The sequence below is a fragment of the Nicotiana tomentosiformis genome, chromosome 8 (assembly GCF_000390325.3).
Source record: "Nicotiana tomentosiformis chromosome 8, ASM39032v3, whole genome shotgun sequence".
Lineage (NCBI taxonomy): Eukaryota > Viridiplantae > Streptophyta > Magnoliopsida > Solanales > Solanaceae > Nicotiana > Nicotiana tomentosiformis.
The window spans coordinates 30210433-30229276 of NC_090819.1; the positions used below are offsets into that span (position 1 = coordinate 30210433).

The window sequence follows — 18844 nt, forward strand, 5'->3', positions numbered from 1 at the left end:
ATTTTAACAAACACATTATGTGCCTCATAAAAGAAGGTATTTTATCAAATACATTATGTGCCTCACAAAAGATATGAAGAGAAGAATTGCAAAGAAGGAACCAAAATTCAAGAAAAAAAGAAGAAGAATAGTCAAGAAGGAAGGAAGAGTACATAAACATTAAGAGTAGATCGCCTGTTGCATTCCAGTCATGATAGAAGCCAGTTGTTCTTGAATCCTCTTGGCTACTTCTACACTGATCCGGTTGTCTACTTCCACATTCACGTGCTCAAGTTTCTCTTCCAACTTCCTTTGCAATTCTTGTTCCATGTTACTTTTTAATTCGGCAGCCATTTGTTCACGTTCTTCTTGCAACTTTTGACTCATCTCAGTTTGCATTCTTCTTGCATTTCTTGACGCACAGTTGCCATAGCAGAAGACACACTAGCCTCTAAGTTTGCTGCTTCAAAGTGACTCTTTTTTGGAGGCTTCTTTCCGTACCCTTTACCACGAACATAGCCTATTCTCTCACCGAGAACAGAGGATAAAATCTCATCTCTAGTCATGAGATGCTCGTTCTCTTCAGATTGTTGTTGAGCCACTAGTTCCTGTAGCTGGCCCTGCAATTAAGCGTAGTCATTTACAATATAAAAAAAATATAAAAAGATAAGACTGTAGTGATTAAGAATATTACATGAATTTATTGGGATTGTGGATCCACCTACACAATTTCTCCATTATCATCTTTACGTGTATGTTGGATCTCCCAGACTTGATCTGGTCTTTCTTTTTCTCCGGTGGCAGGATTTTTCTACAATATAGTTCAATAGAAAACATAAATAATCAAATAAATGAATAGACATGTAACAAGAAGTATGCATGATAGCATGATAATAAATATATGTTTACCATCGATTCCTCTACTTTTACAAAAGACCTTGTACCACAAGCATGCTTAGTTATCTGCTTTTCACTATTCTTTCTATTTCTCTCGCTTACAACCTGCACTAAGTCAACAAATTATGAAACCATTATTCAAAGAGAAGTGAACCAAACACTATTATTCAATTACCTTAAATTCAGAACTTTCAAAATACTCTACTAGGTATTTCCAATCCTCGAGCTCTACATCTTCAGGTCGATGAGATAATATATTTCCATCAGCAATGTGGCGAGAGTAGTGACTGCTCAATCGAGCTTTCCATGCTCTAAAAAGCCATTGCATAGTACTGATGACAAAAGCTTGCAGCACATGCTCTCGCACACTGCCAAGAACTTCAAACTTATCCTGAAAATATATAAATGTAACATTATATTGATTTTAACTACAATAATAAACCATGTAATTTGAAGCCAACACAATGTTGAAAATAACTCGTTACCTTAACCTTTAACCACATTGTTTCTCCATATTTTGAAACAATCTTTTGCCAATTCCCATCCCGGAATGAGATAGTGCTCCTCATGATCAAACCACAGTAATTACCAATATCTCTTTTCCCATCACCTACTACTCTATCAATGTCATCTGGAATCATAATTGTGATTTTTCCGCCGTACTTAGTTTTAATATCTACAGTTTTAGATTTATATTTTCCTCTTCCTCTCTTTTTGTTCCTGGAAGAAACTGCAATGGAAAAAAAAATATACTGAGAAAGCATAGTAATAATACTTGTACCAGTCAATTTAAGAAATAATATGTGTGGCCAAATATATATATATATATATATATATATATATATATATATATATATATATATATGTGTGTGTGTGTGTGTAGTTACATTAAAGGGAAAAATAAAAAAAAAACTAACTTGCACTACCACTTTCAGCTTCTAGAGAAGGATATGCATTTCTGTCCAGATTTCTTGATGAAACTGTCTCAACAGAAGGTCTCTGCCTAGGGTTGCTTGATATTTGTCCTGTCTCTATAGGTTCTTGACAAGGATTAGTTAATTCTCCTGTATATAGGGATGATCTGGTATTTCCCCTTAGCTGCAATTGTGGCTGAGACATCGTTCCAGAATTGCTACTTCCTTGAAAATGGCCACGTCCACGGCCAGTTCCACCTCAATCTTTGCCTCGTCCAATTCCTGTCATGTTGAACCTCCTGCATAAAATAGAAAAAAATTGTAAGAACTAAGGCACAATTAGGGGTAAGATCTTATCATTATACATAAAAAATTAAAATTAAGCTTAGTGCACATAGAAGACAGGTAACAATTCAAGTCACAAAAGCTTAATAGATAACTAGTTATGAAATTAAAGTTAAAATCACCATGATTAATTTCACTGTCAGTTTAATAACGACTAAGATACATAGAACTTTTCAAAACAAAATGATACATCTAACTACATCCGTCTTTGCTTCTCAAGCTTCAAAAGCATCATCAGTGTCTTCTCTATCACCAAGTAAATCTTCTTCGCTTTCTTCATCATCAGATACATCTATATGATTTTCATCAATGAAATCATATTCCTCTTCATGCGTACTTGTCTGAGCTTGTATACTTGCATTAATACTTTATGGTTCAACATCGTCCCTATGTAAAGCCACATCGATATCATTTTCTTGGTTATTGGTTTGCAAAATATTCAATTCAACATCTTCTTGTTGATAAGCTTTTTCATTCAGTAATGATTCATCTTCAACTTCTACAGAATTATCATCAACTTTAGGCATATTGAAAAGGTCACGAGGATTTGTCTTTACAATGACAAGCCAGTCTCTATCAACCATGTCTTTTAAGTAGAAGACGTGTTCAGACTGAGATGCCAATACAAATGGCTCATTAGTGTTCAAGGCACAATGAGTATTTACACTTGTAAAGCCATATTTGTCAATCTTATATCCTCTTCCTAAGCGAGCCATATCCCACCAATGACACTTGAATAAGTCGATCTTCTTATTTCCCACATATGATAACTCATAAATGTCCTCTAATACACCATAATACACCTTATTAGAATCTGAATCATCTCCTTTTACAAGGACTCCACTGTTCTGTGTTTTTCTTCTCATCTCAAGATCTTTTGTATGGAATCTGAATCCATTGACTACAAATCTAGAATATCGATACACCATTGGTGCAGGACCAACGACTGCACGTCCTTGTGCAGATAATATAAAGATATACAAAGAAAAACAACACCCTTGTGACTAATAACACGATGTGATAATTACACTAATATTAAAATTATCATTTTACTCGACACATACACATGAACGAAACCAATCAAGAAACTCAATTTTATGCCCGTCTCTCCTTGAACCATATCTTTCAATCTCTTCCATGTATTCCCTATATTTTGATAATGGAGTTAGTTAAGACAGTGTAATTTTAACGTGAGCCTATCTTGGAATTAATAATTAACTTATTCCATGAATGGTGAAACCTCTTTACAATTTTGTAGCATATATATACAAGCTTGTTTGAACTTATCATGAGATAGCCTGATACCTTCTGAACCACTTTTTGTTTGCCCACTTTTCTTAAAGATAGACATCTCACCATTTGACACAGAACCATCATCATTTCTAGTTGGTTTATTGAACTTGGTTGAGATATTCTTTAAGTATCATGAGCAAAATGTGAGACTTTTCGTTGCCAAATAACCTTCTGCAATCGAACCTTCAGGACGAGCATTGTTGCTGACATATGACATTTGTGTTCGCAAATACCTATATGAAAATGATTCATTAATGTAATGTGTCATTAAAAAATATGGTATTTTTATTATAGAATACATTACCTCTCAAAAGGATACATTCATCGAAATTGAGCTGGTCCACCAAGCTTTGCCTCTCTTACCAAGTGAGTTGGCAAATGAACCATGACATAAAAGAATGTTGGAGGAAAAATAATTTCAAGTTTGCATAACGTGCATGCACATTTAGCCTCCAGGATATCAAGACCTTCAATTGTCAAGGACTTAGAGCATACATTTTTGAAAATTTTGCCTAGCTCTATAATTGGTTCACACACTGCCTTAGGCAACAAACCACGTATTACAACTGGGAGAACGTCTTGCAATAATACATGGTGATCATGACTTTTCCATCCATAAATCTTTTTTTCAAGTACATTGACACACCTTGAAATGTTTGATGAAAAGGCATCAGAAACCTTCAAATTAGCCAAGAAATTGCATAACTTCAACTTCTCTTCTGAGGACAATGCATAACATGCTGCATGTAATAATACATTATCCCCATCTTCTATCGGATGTAACTCTTGCATAATACCACGATCCACGAAATCATATCTACTTTTTAGTGTGTCCTTTGTCTTTCCAACCATATTCATCACGGTTGATATAATATTATCAGACACATTTCTCTTAATGTGCATTACATCAAGGTTATGCCGTAATAAAAGAGTACTCCAATAAGGCAATTGAAAAAAAATACTTTTCTTCCTCCAATTGTAAGCACTTTTTGGAAAGTCATGTTTTTGCTTTTTTCCCTTCCCATAACTAATATTTTCCAAGCCTTGTAATTGTATAAGTGCTTCATCGCCTGTTAAAGGATTAGGTGCAACCCCATTTTCTACCTTCCCATCAAATTTCCTCCTATTTCGGCGCCATGGATGATCTAATGGGAGAAAGAGATGATGGCTCATATAATACAACTTATTATGTAAAGAAACTGATTTTTTATCTTTGTAGGAACAAGGGCATGCAAGCTTGCCTTTCGTTGATCATCCTGAAAGGTTTCTATACGCAGGAAAGTCATTAATCGTCCACATGATAGATGCACACATCTTAAAATTAGATTTTGAGTATGCATCATAAGTTTCCACTCTATCCCATAATTCTTTTAAATCTTCAATCATTGGTTGTAAATATACATCTATATCGTTACCTGGACACTGGGTCCTAGAATAAGAAGTGTCATCATAAAATACGAATCCTTCATGCAATCCTATGGTGGCAAATTATATGTAGCTAGTACGACTGGCCAAATACTATGATTGGCACTCATGTTACCAAAAGGTTAGAACCCGTCACTTGCTAAACCTAAACGAATATTTCTTAATTCAGCTGAAAAGGTGGGATGTCGATCATCAAAGGATTTTCAGGCAATGGAGTCGGACGGATGTCGAAAGACACCATCATCAATATTTTCCTCCTTGTGCCATCTCATCTTTTTTGCTGTCTCTTTTGCCATGTACATTCTCTGAAGCCTTGGTTTGATTGAAAAATATCACAATACTTTACAAGCTATTTTTTTTCCTTTTAGTTCGTCTGACTTCTATCTAGACTTACCACACTTAGGACATGATTGAGCATTGACATAATCGCACCAATATAAAATACAATCATTCCGACATTCATCTATTTTATTGTACCCCAAGCCTATGTCACAAAGAACTTTCTTCGCTTCATAGAAAGAATTTGGTACAAATGACCCCTCCGAAAGAACTTTCAAAAAGCTCAACAATTCATCCATCGATTTGTTGCTCCAATGGTCAAGACACTTCAAGTTAAGTAGTTTAATAATAAAAGACAACTTTGAGACTTTACTACAACCAGGATAAAGTCATATCTGAGCATCTTCTAATAATTTGTAGAACTTTATTGCATGTATATTTGGCTCTTCATTATCCTCTAAAACATTATTATCATCTGCCACATTAGTATCCACAAGCATCGTGAATCATTTTCGAAATATTATCCTCTTCAATGCTATCATTTCCTACTTCCTCATTGCGTGCTACATTAGAATTTTTACCTCTAACTAACACTTCTCCGTGTAAGTCCCACACTTTATAAGAATACCAGAAAGCCTTCCTCAATAAGTCTCCTCTTACATCGGTTCTTAACTTGAACATATTGTTCATACAGCATTTACAAAGACATCGAATCATAGTGCTCACCCTTGGGTGGTTGAATGCCCAACTAAGAAAGCCATCTACTCCATCTGTGTATCTTGGGTCTCCTTTATTCCTAAGATTCAACAAAATTTTATCTATTCCTATTTTTTAGGATAAAAGGCAATCAATTAATTAACTAAAAGTGAAGTGCAACAACCAGCATATCAACAATAATATAAGTGGAAAGGATGAACAAATCAAATCACCTATAAAAAATTAGCATTGCCGCAATAATTTTTTCCTATTAAGAGTAGGATCTCAATAGAAATAGTGCATCAAACAAAAATACAATAATACTATACTAGTCAAAGAGAAAAATGTTTACTGTCCAACATGGTCACTTTTCCATAAAATATCTCAATTTCATTGAATCCAATCAATGTAGACATCTATTAATGAAATTAGGCCATTTATGTACCACATACTTTTAAAATGAGAAACTAAAATTTTATAAATTATAAAATACCAAGCACTAAGATAGTGCTCAGTACATAAAGGGTATTCTCCCAGATGTTAATATAAATTCTCATCCATTCAAATAATGCACAGACTAGTTATGTAATTTCTATTCCTTTTTATATTATTTATCTTTATAACAATCAGTGAGCAAATCCTTATAATTTACAAGCACGAATAAATTTCTCAAATATCACACGTCTAAGAGAGAGTCAACCACATCTAAAAGAATAATTCCCTCTAATCTCTAACCTTAAAGAAAAGAAAAAAATGGGAGGAGACGTTATTGTTTATTGTAAGCAAAAATTAAAAATCACCTGAAAGTCTGGACCATGAAAATATGTTTAGCAAAAGTATCTTACTACCTTAATTCCAAAGACTACCCATTTTCTATCCTTCAGCTTTGTTAATTTTAGCTGCAACTTCACTTTATCATCCTAGAAGTAAGCAATTTAATATGATAGTATAAACCCCAAAAACAAAAAGAACAAAACAAAAATAAATTTAATTGCAATGAACGGAATGAAGACTATTGTTGATTACTATATCAACACAAGCTCAAATAACCTTCACCCGCACTATACAAAATATTATTGGGCAAATATTTACAAAAATTTCGGGTTCCATAGAAAAATATCAAGAACAATGAAGACCCATAACACCTAACATCACATTTCACGGGTTTGAGTGGAATACCAAACATGCAATCATCAAAAGATCTAAAATTTCTGAAAGAAGTTTTCAACTTACCCAGCAAAAGAGCAGTCGACACTGAGAAAGGGCTTTAGACGATGGCCATTCAAGAAAAATTACTTCTGATTCCTGTATATATTCAAATGGGTCAGAGATAATAAAGATGAAATTGAAGAAATAATGATTCTCGCTAGCTGCATGTACCACCCAAAAGAATTTAGGATTCAAACACATACTATCACTGTAACACCCCGGAAAATTTTGAAGTACTTAAGTGGTAAGCCCGGTAAATTTTGCAAAGAAAATAATATTTCATGGTGTCGGACTAGGTTTACGTGTTTGAATATTGTAGCGGCTCGGACTTTTTTGGTTGAACAATGCATCGGAATGATGCGATTTCTGTGGTCCATTATGCGATCGCAAAATCACTCTGCAGACCGCATAATGACCGCAGAGTGAGGTAGTTAATTGGACCAATTGGAAGTAATTATGCGATCGACTATGCGACCGCATAACTGTTATGCGGTGCATTATGCGACCGCATAACGGTTATGCGGATCGCATAGTGACTGCATACACAGACAATTCTTTTGGCTATTTTGTAACCAACTATGCGACCGATATGCGCTCCGAATATCGGTTATGCGATCGCATACCTTGTTCCGAGCTCCATTTTTGGATTTTTAAAACCCGACTCTATTTCGTTAAATATACTATTTGGGTTATTTTTTAGCTATTATCTGACATTTTAGAGTGATAGAGGGTGCCCTAGAGTGAGAAGGTGTTCTCCAATATTTGTTCTTTAGTTCTTGTTTAAGTTTTTGAAGATTAAGAAGGCAAGCTCACTAGGTCTTCATCCTAGAGGTAAGATTCTACACCCTAAACCCTAATTTCGAAATCTTCTGAACATAGGTAATTAGCAAGATAATGTTTGGGCATGAGGGTTGATTATTTTACATGCATGTGATATCAAAGGGTGTAGGAAGATTGTTGAACTAAGCATGGTAAAGATTGGGTTGTGAGATGATAGAATCTTCCATAAAAGGGACCTTGAAACATTATGCACACCTTGTGTTTGATAAAATACTCAAATGAGCTAGAAACATGATCATCTTCCTTATTGTGGTTCAATTTGTTATATTTCTAAAATAGATTGAAGTTGCTAAGAAATCCAGAATGTTTTAGAGTTTAAGGAAGCTCAATTGAGATATGTTGGATAAACTCTTCTTTAAGTGTTGGAATTCTCATTATATTTGTAAGTTCCGAGATATTGATTATAAATCGAGTATTCCGATAAGTTTTGTGATGAAGATGTATGTTCAATTAGTATTTCAAATTCTCTTATCATATTGCATTATAAATTAAGGATGTGTCCCAAACTATCAATTACGTATCCATATGTTATAATTTCTAGTCGTTATTTATGTGAAAGGTATTATGCCAAGTTGTGTAGAGATTATGATTGTGATACACCTCTACTCGCATACATTGAGGTAAGGCAGCATGACCACTTTATGTGGGGATTATGGTATAGTGATTGTGATTGTGATACACCTCCACCCGTATATATATTTGGGTGAGGCGGTATGAATGCTTTGTATAGGGATTATGATATTGTGAGACTGCACCTCTACCCGCTTATATTGGGGTGAGGTGGTATAGCCGCTTTGTATTGGTATTGGTATCGTTGATGCATTTACACCCACATACATTGAGGTGAGGCGGCATAGCTTCTTTGTGTAGGTCCTTGGTACTGTGTTTATACATCCACCCGCATACATTGAGGTGAGGCGGCAGGGCCGCTTGATTTGAGTTGTGGTATTGTACGTACACCTCCACCTGCCTACATCGGGTGAGGCGGCGTGGCCTCTTTGTGTGAAGATGGCTATAGAGGATCTTATCTTAAATCCTATAGATGTTGTTGATAGCTTTTAATAAGCTTCATATGGTTGAGACAGTTATCTATATTAATCTATTTTCACACTAGTTCATCATAATTATCTTGTATTTCTAAATTCTTAAATTGGTGTTTAGTTTTCATACTAGTACTATTCGACGGTACTAACGTCCCTTTTGCCAGGGGCGCTGCATCTTTAAATGGATGCAGGTGGTTCCACAGCAAGAGACATTGATCAGTGATAGCAGTACACCTTCTTCCCAGCTGACTTCGTGAGCCCCACTTCATCCTGGGGTCATGTATCTTTTGTTCTTTATGTGTTATGGTTGAGGTATAGCCGGAGCCTTGGTTCCGGCAATATCATTGTACTCTTCTTTATCTATAGAGGCTCCGTAGACATAGTGTGGGTTGTGTATTGGTGTTGGAAAAGACAAACTATGCTATGTTGTGGTTGCATTACTTGTCCATTTGAGACTTTAAAAATGGTGAAACTTATGGTAAGAAATTGACAACTGCAGACACGACCACTTTATTGTTTAATTAGGGAAAACATATATTCTCTTTATTCATGAATGAGTTTGGGTAGAAGAAATCTAACAGGCTTGCTCGGTCGGGTTCACTCGGTTGAGCCGGTTGCGCTCCACGATTTTGGGACGTGACAGTCACCACCCGAAATCCATGAAGGTCATGATGGCGCCGGACACCACTGTCAGGCAAGCCAATAATGAATACTTAAATGGGTTATCATTTTTGTTACTTTTGAAATTATATTTTCCTTCAATTTAAAATAGCAAAAGATGTAGTTTACAAAGTAAATAATAAAACTTTCAACAATTTCAATACAAGACAACCCATAATTATCCCAAAACCCAGTGTTACAAATGCATGAGCATTTACTAAGAATGTAGAATAAAATACAACAACTGTCCGGAATACAATTGGACAGAAAAAATGTAAGTACTCTGAAGGAGACTTTGTTGGCTGCGGAACGTCGTATAAAGTGCAGCTCACCTAAGTCCTCGCCATAATCGCGCCTCTGCGCCCACAAGGCCGCTAAACATACGTGTACCTGCATAAAAATGTGCAGCAAGTGTAGCATGAGTACGTAAATCAACGCATACCAAGTAAGTATCCTGCCTAACCTTGAAGAAGTAGCGACGAGGGGTCGACTCGGACACTTACTATGTGTTATAATTAATATACCAATGACATGATAAATTATGGATTTTTATGAGGCAACAGTAAACACAATAACATGAGATAGGTAAATAATTTTCTTGTTAATTGGGGATTTCCAAATTTATCTTCATCTCTTAATAATTTATATCTCCGACCAATGAGGCCATATCAATTATCAATAATTCCAAACAATCAATTAAGTCATGCGCAAATCATGCCGAGGTCGTACGGCCCGATCCAATATAATATTTAAATTGTACATTGCTAGAGGGTCGAATGGAGCGAACCATAGATGCATCTATAAATTTCCCCGCTCGTGAATCATACATGCGACGCGGTCCCCGCTCGTGCATCATACATGCGACGTGGTCAAATATAAATTTAAGGAAATACCCCTCGCGAATCATTTCTACGACGCGGCCAAATATAAGTTTAACATTTAAAATCATATCTCTTTCTTGATTCTTTTCAAAATAATGAAAATTCAGCTTGTATCTTTTTAAGAAAATTACCCCGCTCGCGAATCATACATGCGACGCGGTTACACATAGATTCTTCAACTATTATATTATTCCTCAATTCTTTTCAAAATTTCGAAGTTCAAATGAAACCTTTTAAATCTTAAGTTCTTCAATTTCAACTCCTTTCAAAACATTTAATAAGCAGACTCAATCTCACTTCCTCTCAAGGCAAACAATAACAGCAATCAATAACAATATCAACAAGGCATGATGTGAGCCTAAAACTACCCGACTCTCATCACCTCGTGCGTACGTAGCTCCCACAATTAGAAGCACACAATAATTTAGTTCACCTATGGGGTTAATTCCCTCTTACAAGATTAGAAAGGAAACTTACCTCGTTCCAAAGTTCCATAACCGGCTTCCGAGCCCTTCAAACAACTCTAATCGATGCCCAACGCCCCAAAACTAGCCAATAATTATGCAAACCCATTAATATATACTCAAATTCTCAATATAATCTAATTTATAATAATTTCTAACCCCGATTGAAAAGTCGATAAAAATCACCGTCGGGCCAGCGTGACTGGATTTTGAAATTTTTTGAAGATAAAGTTTGCCCATAGACTCACGAACTCATATATATAATTTCCATTCAATTCCATAACCATTTTCGTGGTTAAAATCTCATGTTTTTATAAAAATCTAGGTTTTTCATCTAAACCTTTGATTTTCAAGATTTATAAGTTATAATCCACCCAAAAAAATCTATGTATTTAACTCAAAGTGTGTAGAATTAACTTACCTTCAAGTTGCTAGTTGAAATCCCCTCTCAAAATGCTCCACAATCGCCCAAAACATGAAGAAATAATGGCTAAAAATACGTAACTCCGGACTTAAATGAAGGTTCTGCCTTCAGCGATTTTCGCACCTGCAGAATTACGCTCACACCTGCGGTTCCGCACCTGCGGAACATTCCTCGCAGGTGCGCATTTCCCCCCTTTGGCCTGGCACCGCACCTGCGGAAAATTTCTCGCTTCTGCGCAAACGCAGGTGCGCCCATCTCTTCCCATCTGCGCATTCATCCGCTTCTGCACAGCAGTCCTTCGCACTTGCGCATTCGCAGGTGCGCCAATATACTTCGCATCTGCGGTTTCCGGGTAGCTCCTTTCCTTCGCACCTACGGCTATTGGCTCGCACCTGCGGCTGCCCATGTGCAGGTGCGATCATACCAGAAGCTGGAAGCTTTAGCTCTTCTTATAAATTCCAAAATTGGTCCGAGCCTCGTCCGGTTAACACTCGGGGCCACCGGGGTCCCGCCCGAACATACCAACAAGTTTGAAATCATAAAACGGACTCGCTCAAACTCTCGGAACGTGTAAAACAACATCAAAACAAAAAATCATACCCTAAACCAAATTGATTCAACTTAGAAATTTCAAATTCTTCAAACTTACTCCGAACGACCCGAAATATACTTAAACTACTCGGAATGACCCCAAAATTTGCGTGGAAGTCTTACATAACCATATGGACCTACTTCAACTTCTGGAATCAGATTCCGACCCCGATATCAAAAATTCCACTTCTGGTCAAACTTCTCAAAACCTTCGAATTTCTAGCTTTAGCCAAATGACTCCAAAATAACCTACGGACCTCCGAATTCACTTCCGGACGCGCTCTGAATACCAGAATTACCATACGGAGCTATTCCCAGACTCGAAATCCCAAACGGACATTGATAACATTGAAATGCTCTTCAACCCAAATTTATGAAATTCTTCCAAATTGCTAACTTCCACAATAGGCGCTGAAACGCTCCCGGGTCATCCAAAACACGATCCGAACATACGCTCAATTACGAAATCATCATACGAACCTGTCGGAACCTACAAATCTCGATTCCGAGGTCGTTTACTCAAAAATCCAATCTTAGTCAATTCTTCAAACTTAAAGCTTTCCAAATGAGAATTTTCTTTCCAATTCAACTCCGAACTTCCCCAAATTCAATCCCGACCACGAGTACAAGTCATAATACCTGAAGTGAAGCTGCTCATGGCCTCAAACCGCCGAACGACGCGCTAGAGCTCAAAACAACCAGTTGGGTCATTACATTCTCTCCCACTTAAACATATGTTCGTCCTCGAACATGCTAAGAACTGCGCTGGAGTTGTCCGAAATCACTGCTTAACACCTCATGCACCTACCCGTGCTACCACAACTCAGTTGAGCACATTAGCTCTATCAAATTTGAAGATATTCTCTTTTATTTAGGAAAATAAGCCTTAGAGCCCAGTTCCAACATCCAAAATACTCTGCGCGGCTGTCTTCCCACATACGAACACCATATCAATCACCACACGATGTACCAGAACATGACTGCATACCTTTGCTGAATTCAGACCATACACCGCAATATTCACATGACCATAATAACATTCTATGATCATAATAGCCGAAATCTCTCGAATCTGATGCTCACAATACACCTCATGACATATATAAGTCTTGTTTCAACTCTGGCAATACCGCCACGACGGAAAATGTCACGACCCGAAATTCCTACCTTCGGACTGTGATGGCGCCTAACATTTCACTTGCTAGGCAAGCCAACGTTAGAATAATATTATCCATTTTTAAAATAATTTTAAATTTATTAATAACAAGGAACAAATGTGAAAGCAAAGTTTGAAACATTGTGAAATAATCCATAAAAACAACGGTGTCTAAATACCACCCCAGAATTGGTGTCATAAGTGCACGAGCTTCTAGAATAATACAAATAAAGGTCTGAATAAAATAAAGCTATCTGGAAATAAACACACACCTAAAGTAAAATAGACGGGGACTTCAGAACTGCGGACGCCATGCAGTTATGCCTCAAGTCTCCTCTGAATAGCTAAAATCCGAGCAAGTCTATGGCACGCTGCTGGGACCAACTGCGAAATCTATACAAGAAGTGCAGAGTGTAGTATCAGTACAACTGACCCCATGTACTTGTAAGTGTTGAGCCTAACCTCGACGAAGTAGTGACGAGACGAAGGCGGTTCACTTACATTACCTATATGTAATATTAGTAACAATAACAATAATAGAAATAAATCAGGTAACTCATTTATAATAATTGAAGCAAACTCAACAATCATAACCAATTATCATTTCCATCAATTCTGTTGCAGCGTGCAACCCGCTCTCACAATATATTCCTTTAATCAAATCTGTTGCGGCGTCCAACCTAATCCTCCAATATATTCATTATAATTAATTATGTTGCGACGTGCAACCCACTCGTCCAACATATTCATTTATCAATTCTTATAGAAGAAATTTTTCCAATAAATGCAACAATTAATATAAAATTAAAAGACAACAAACATACAATAATTATAATTTAATTACGAAACAAACAATGAAAAATAGCAAATTATTATGGAAATCAAGGAGAAAATAAGAAGTTTAATATTTAATATGCTAAATGTCAAACAATAATTAAAACACACAATTCAAATAGTATGTAATAATTAATGCAGGAATTCAAGAATTAATATTTGACAAAGAATAGGAGAGAAACAATTATTATAATAATTAATATATGATTTAAAATAATTTATGATTTTTCAAGTAAGCAGGCAAACAATTAATTTGACGACGTACAGACACTCATCACCTCACCTATACGTCGTTCACATGCAATTCACATACCAATTAAATTAAGGGTTCTATTCCCTCAAGTCAAGGTTAACCACGACACTTACCTCGCTTTGAAAATCCCAATCAATTATTCAACCACAACTTTTCCTTTTAAATTTGTCTCCGAACACTTCAAATCTATTCACAAATAATTCGATATATTCAATACTAATCATAGGAATTAATTCCATATGAATTTACAAATTTTCCGGATAAAAATCCTAAATTCATTTAAATATTTGACAGTGGGATCCACGTCTCAAATACCGAAAAAACGCACAAAATCCAAACACACGTTTCGATACGAGTTCAACCATACAAAATTTGTCCAATTCCGATATCAAATGGACCTTCAAATCTAAATTTCTCGTTGTTGGAAGATTTTAGAAAAATCTTATTTTTCTTCCATAAATTCACGGAATCATGATATAAACGAGTATGGAATCATAAAATATAATCAATATAGGATAAGGAAAACTTACCCCCAATGTTTCCCGTGAAAATCGCCCAACAATTCGCCTTAACCGAGCTCAAAATGACCAAAATGAGTAAAAATATCGGACTCTTCGATATATACATTGCCCAGGTATTTCCGCACATGCGATGCCTGGGCTCGCATATGCGATCTCGCATCTGCGAGAAAAATCTCGCATCTGCGAAATGGGGCTGCCAGGCGAGGCCTCGCACCTGCGGAGGAAAAATGTGCACCTGCGCTGTCTTCGCTTCTGCGATCATTTGGTCCGCTTCTGCAGAAGCGCGGATGCGTGTAGGTTTCCGCACCTGCGGACTTTTGCCCAACCACACCCGGGCGTATCTACGATCGAAGGCTCACTTCTGCGAGCTCGCACCTGCGAGAAAAATCCGCAGGTGTGATTACAGCAGAAGGAAAAATACAGATTTTGCTTAAGTCCAGTTCTTGATCCAATTTCAATCCGTATCAATCTCGATGTACTCGGGACCCCATACGAATATACCAACAAGTCCAATAACATAATACAGACTTACTCGGGGTATCTTATCATGCCAAACAACGCTGAAATTACAATTCACACCCCGACTCAAACTTTGAGTTTTAAACTTTCAATTTGCAAATCTCGTGCCAAAATATATTATATGAATCCGGAATGACTTCAAATTTGGTACATAAGTCATAAATGACATAACGGAGCTGTTCAAATTTCCAGAATCAGATTCTGGCTCTGATATCAAAAAGTCAACCCCGTGGTCCAACATGGAAATCTTTAGCCTTTAAATTGCTAGTTCCGTTAAATGATCATAACTTGAGCTAGAGACCTCCAAATTAGATTACGGGCATACGCCCAAGTCCCAACATATGATACAGAGCTACTGAAATTGTCAAAACACTAATCCGGGTCCGTTTGCTAAAAAGTTGACCAAAGTCCACTCACTTGAGTTTTAAAGCTCTATTTCACATTTTAATTCATTTTTCATATGAAAACTTTTTCAAAAATTTTACGGACTGTGCACGCAAGTCGAGAATGATAAATGGTATTTTTTGAGGTCTTAGAACACATAATTACTTATTAAATTTAAAGATGATATTTTTGGTCATCACATTCTCTACCTCTAAAATAAATTTTTGTCCTCGAACGGAGTTAGAAAAAGTACCTGAGCTGGAGAAAAGGTGTGGATATTTACTCTGCATGTCTGACTCGGACTCCCAGGTAGATTCCTCTACCGGCTGACCTCTCCATTGCACCCAAATTGAAGAATAACTCTTAGACCTCAACTGTCGGACTTGCCGGGCTAGAATAGCCACCGACTCCTCCTCGTAAGTCAAATCTTTGTCCAATTGGACTGAACTGAAATCTAACATATGGGACGGATAACCATGATATTTCTGGAGCATAGACACATGGAACACTGGATGAACCGCTGATAAACTAGGTGGTAATGCAAGCCTGTAGGCTACTTTACCCACCCTTTCAAGAATTTCAAAGGGTCCGATATACCTAGGGCTCAACTTGCCCTTTTTCCCGAACCTCATTACACCTTTCATAGGTGAAACCGGGAGCAACGGTCGGCATAACTCTTTTGCCTAGACTGAGCTGTGCGAAGTCGATTCTGAATAATCTTGACCTTATCCAAGGCATCCTGTACCAAATTGGTACCCAACAACCGACCCTCTCCCGGTTCAAACCAACCAACTGGCGATTGGCATCGCCTTCCGTATAATGCCTCATATGGATCCACCTGAATGCTCGACTGGTAGCTATTATTATAAGGAAACTCTGCAAGTAGCAAGAAATGATCCCCAGAACCTCCAAAGTCAATAACACAAGCGCGGAGCATATCTTCCAATATCTGAATAGTGCGCTCTGACTGTCCGTCTGTCTGTGGATGAAATGTTGTACTCAACTCCACCCGCGTGCCTAACTTACACTGTACAACCCTCCAGAAATGTGAAGTAAACTGCGTACCTCGATCTGAAATAATAGACACGGGCACACCGTGAAGGCGGACAATCTCACGAATGTAAATTTCAGCTAACCTCTCTGAAGAATAGGTAACTGCCACTAGAATGAAATGCGTTGACTTGGTCAACCTGTCCACAATGACCCATACTGTGACAAACTTTCTCTGAGTCCGTGGGAGCCCAACAACAAAATCCATAGTGATATGCTCCCACTTCCACTCAGGAATTTCTAACTTCTAAAACAAACCACCAGGTCTCTGATGCTCGTACTTAACTTGCTGACAATTCAGACACCGAGCTACATATGCAACTATATCCTTTTTTCATTCTCTTCCACCAATAATGTTGCCGCAAATCTTGATACATTTTTGCGGTACCTGGATGAATAGAATACCTGGAACTGTGATCTTCTTCAAGAATTAATTCACGAAGCCCATCCACATTAGGCACACAAATACGACCCTGCATTCGCAGAACCCCATCTTCCCCCACAGTGACCTGTTTGGCATCACTGTGCCACACCATGTCCTTAAGGACAAGTAAATGAGGATCATCATACTGCCTCTCTCTGATGCGCTCATATAAAGAAGACCAAGCGACTGTGTAAGCTAGAATCCGACTGGGTTCTGAAACATCTAACCTCACGAACTGATTAGCCAAATTCTATCATCTGTACCAAATGGCTTCTCACCAACCAGAATATACGCAAGTTTGCCCATACTCACAGCCTTTCTACTCAAAGCATCGGCCACCACATTGGCCTTTCCGAGGTGATACAAAATGGTGATATCATAGTCTTTCAACAACTCCAACCATCTTCTCTGCCTCAAATTAAGATCTTTTTGTTTAAACAGATACTGAAGGCTACAATGATCAGTAAATACCTCACACGAGACACCGTAGAGGTAATGCCTCCAAATCTTCAGCGCATGAACAATGGTTGCCAATTCTAAGTCATGAACAGGATAATTCTTCTCTTGAACTTTCAACTGCCGTGACGCATATGCAATTACCTTGCCATCTTGCATTAATACTACACCAAGCCCAATGTGAGATGCGTTGCAATATACCATATACGATCCTTAACCTGTGGGTAATACCAACACTGGCGCCGTAGTCAAAGCGGTGTTGAGCTTCTGAAAGCTCAACTCACACTTGTCTGACCATCTGAATGGGACACCTTTCTGGGTCAATCTGGTTAATGGGCTTGCTATAGATGAAAACCCTTGCACGAACCGACGATAATAACCTGCTAAACCCAGGAAACTCCGGATCTCTGTAACTGAAGTAGGTCTAGGCCAATTCTGAATAGCCTCAATCTTCTTAGGATCCACCTTTATGCCTTTTGCCGATACAACATGCCCCCAAAAGGCAACTAAGTCTAACCAAAACTCACATTTTGAAAACTTTGCATATAACTAATTATTTTTCAAGGTGTGAAGCACACTTCAAAGATGCTGCTTATGTTCCTCTCGACTGCTGGAGCAAATCAAGATATCATCAATGAATACAACCACAAAAGAATCCAAATAAGGCTTGAACACCCGATTCATCAAATCCATAAAAGTTGCTAGGGCATTTGTCAACCCAAATGATATCACTAGGAATTCGTAATGCCCATAGCGAGTTCGAAAAGCTGTTTTAGGGACATCAGATGCCCTAATCTTCAACTGATGGTAACCAGACCGCAAATCGATCTTCGAAAATACCTTGGCACCCTTAAGATGATCAAATAAATCATCAATTCTTGGCAGCGGATATTTGTTTTTGATAGTGGCTTTGTTCAACTACCGATAATTTATACACATCCACATAGAGCCATATTTCTTCTTTACAAATAATACTGGTGCACCCTAGGGCGAGACACTGGTTCTAATGAATCCCTGATCAAGCAAGTCTTGTAACTGCTCTTTCAATTCTTTCAACTCTGGCGGGGCCATATGGTATGGTGAAATAGAAATGGGTTGGGTTCCCGTAGCCAAATCAATACAGAAGTTAATATGTCTGTCAGGTGACATCCTCGACAAATCTGCAGGAAATACTTCTGAAAATTCACGAACAACTGATACTGAGTCCATAGAAGGGACATCCGCACTGGGATCGTGAATATAAGCCAAATAAGCTAAACACCCTTTATCTACCATACGCCGAGCTTTCATATAGGAAATAACCCTGC

General features: G+C 37.6%; 1 protein-coding gene across 6 annotated transcripts in view; it reads right to left on the reverse strand.

Annotated features, from left to right (window-relative positions):
• Positions 1–220: 220 nt before the first annotated feature.
• LOC108944065 (uncharacterized) overlaps positions 221–18844 on the reverse strand; it is a 31761-nt gene continuing 13137 nt past the window's right edge. The window contains exons 2-6 of one of the 6 annotated variants that reach the window (XM_070182225.1): positions 7062–7133; positions 1794–2089; positions 1362–1606; positions 1052–1267; positions 221–599 (exon numbers count right to left, since the gene is read on the reverse strand). In XM_070182225.1, coding sequence (XP_070038326.1) covers positions 363–599; positions 1052–1267; positions 1362–1606; positions 1794–1995 — 900 coding nt within the window. In that variant the 5' untranslated portion in view covers positions 1996–2089; positions 7062–7133 and the 3' untranslated portion in view covers positions 221–362. Of the gene's footprint in view, positions 600–673; positions 791–1051; positions 1268–1361; positions 1607–1793; positions 2090–3199; positions 3255–3491; positions 3668–7061; positions 7134–18844 lie in introns of those variants that run through there. The other 5 variants (XM_070182224.1, XM_070182226.1, XM_070182227.1 and 2 more) reach the window with 5 other exon arrangements.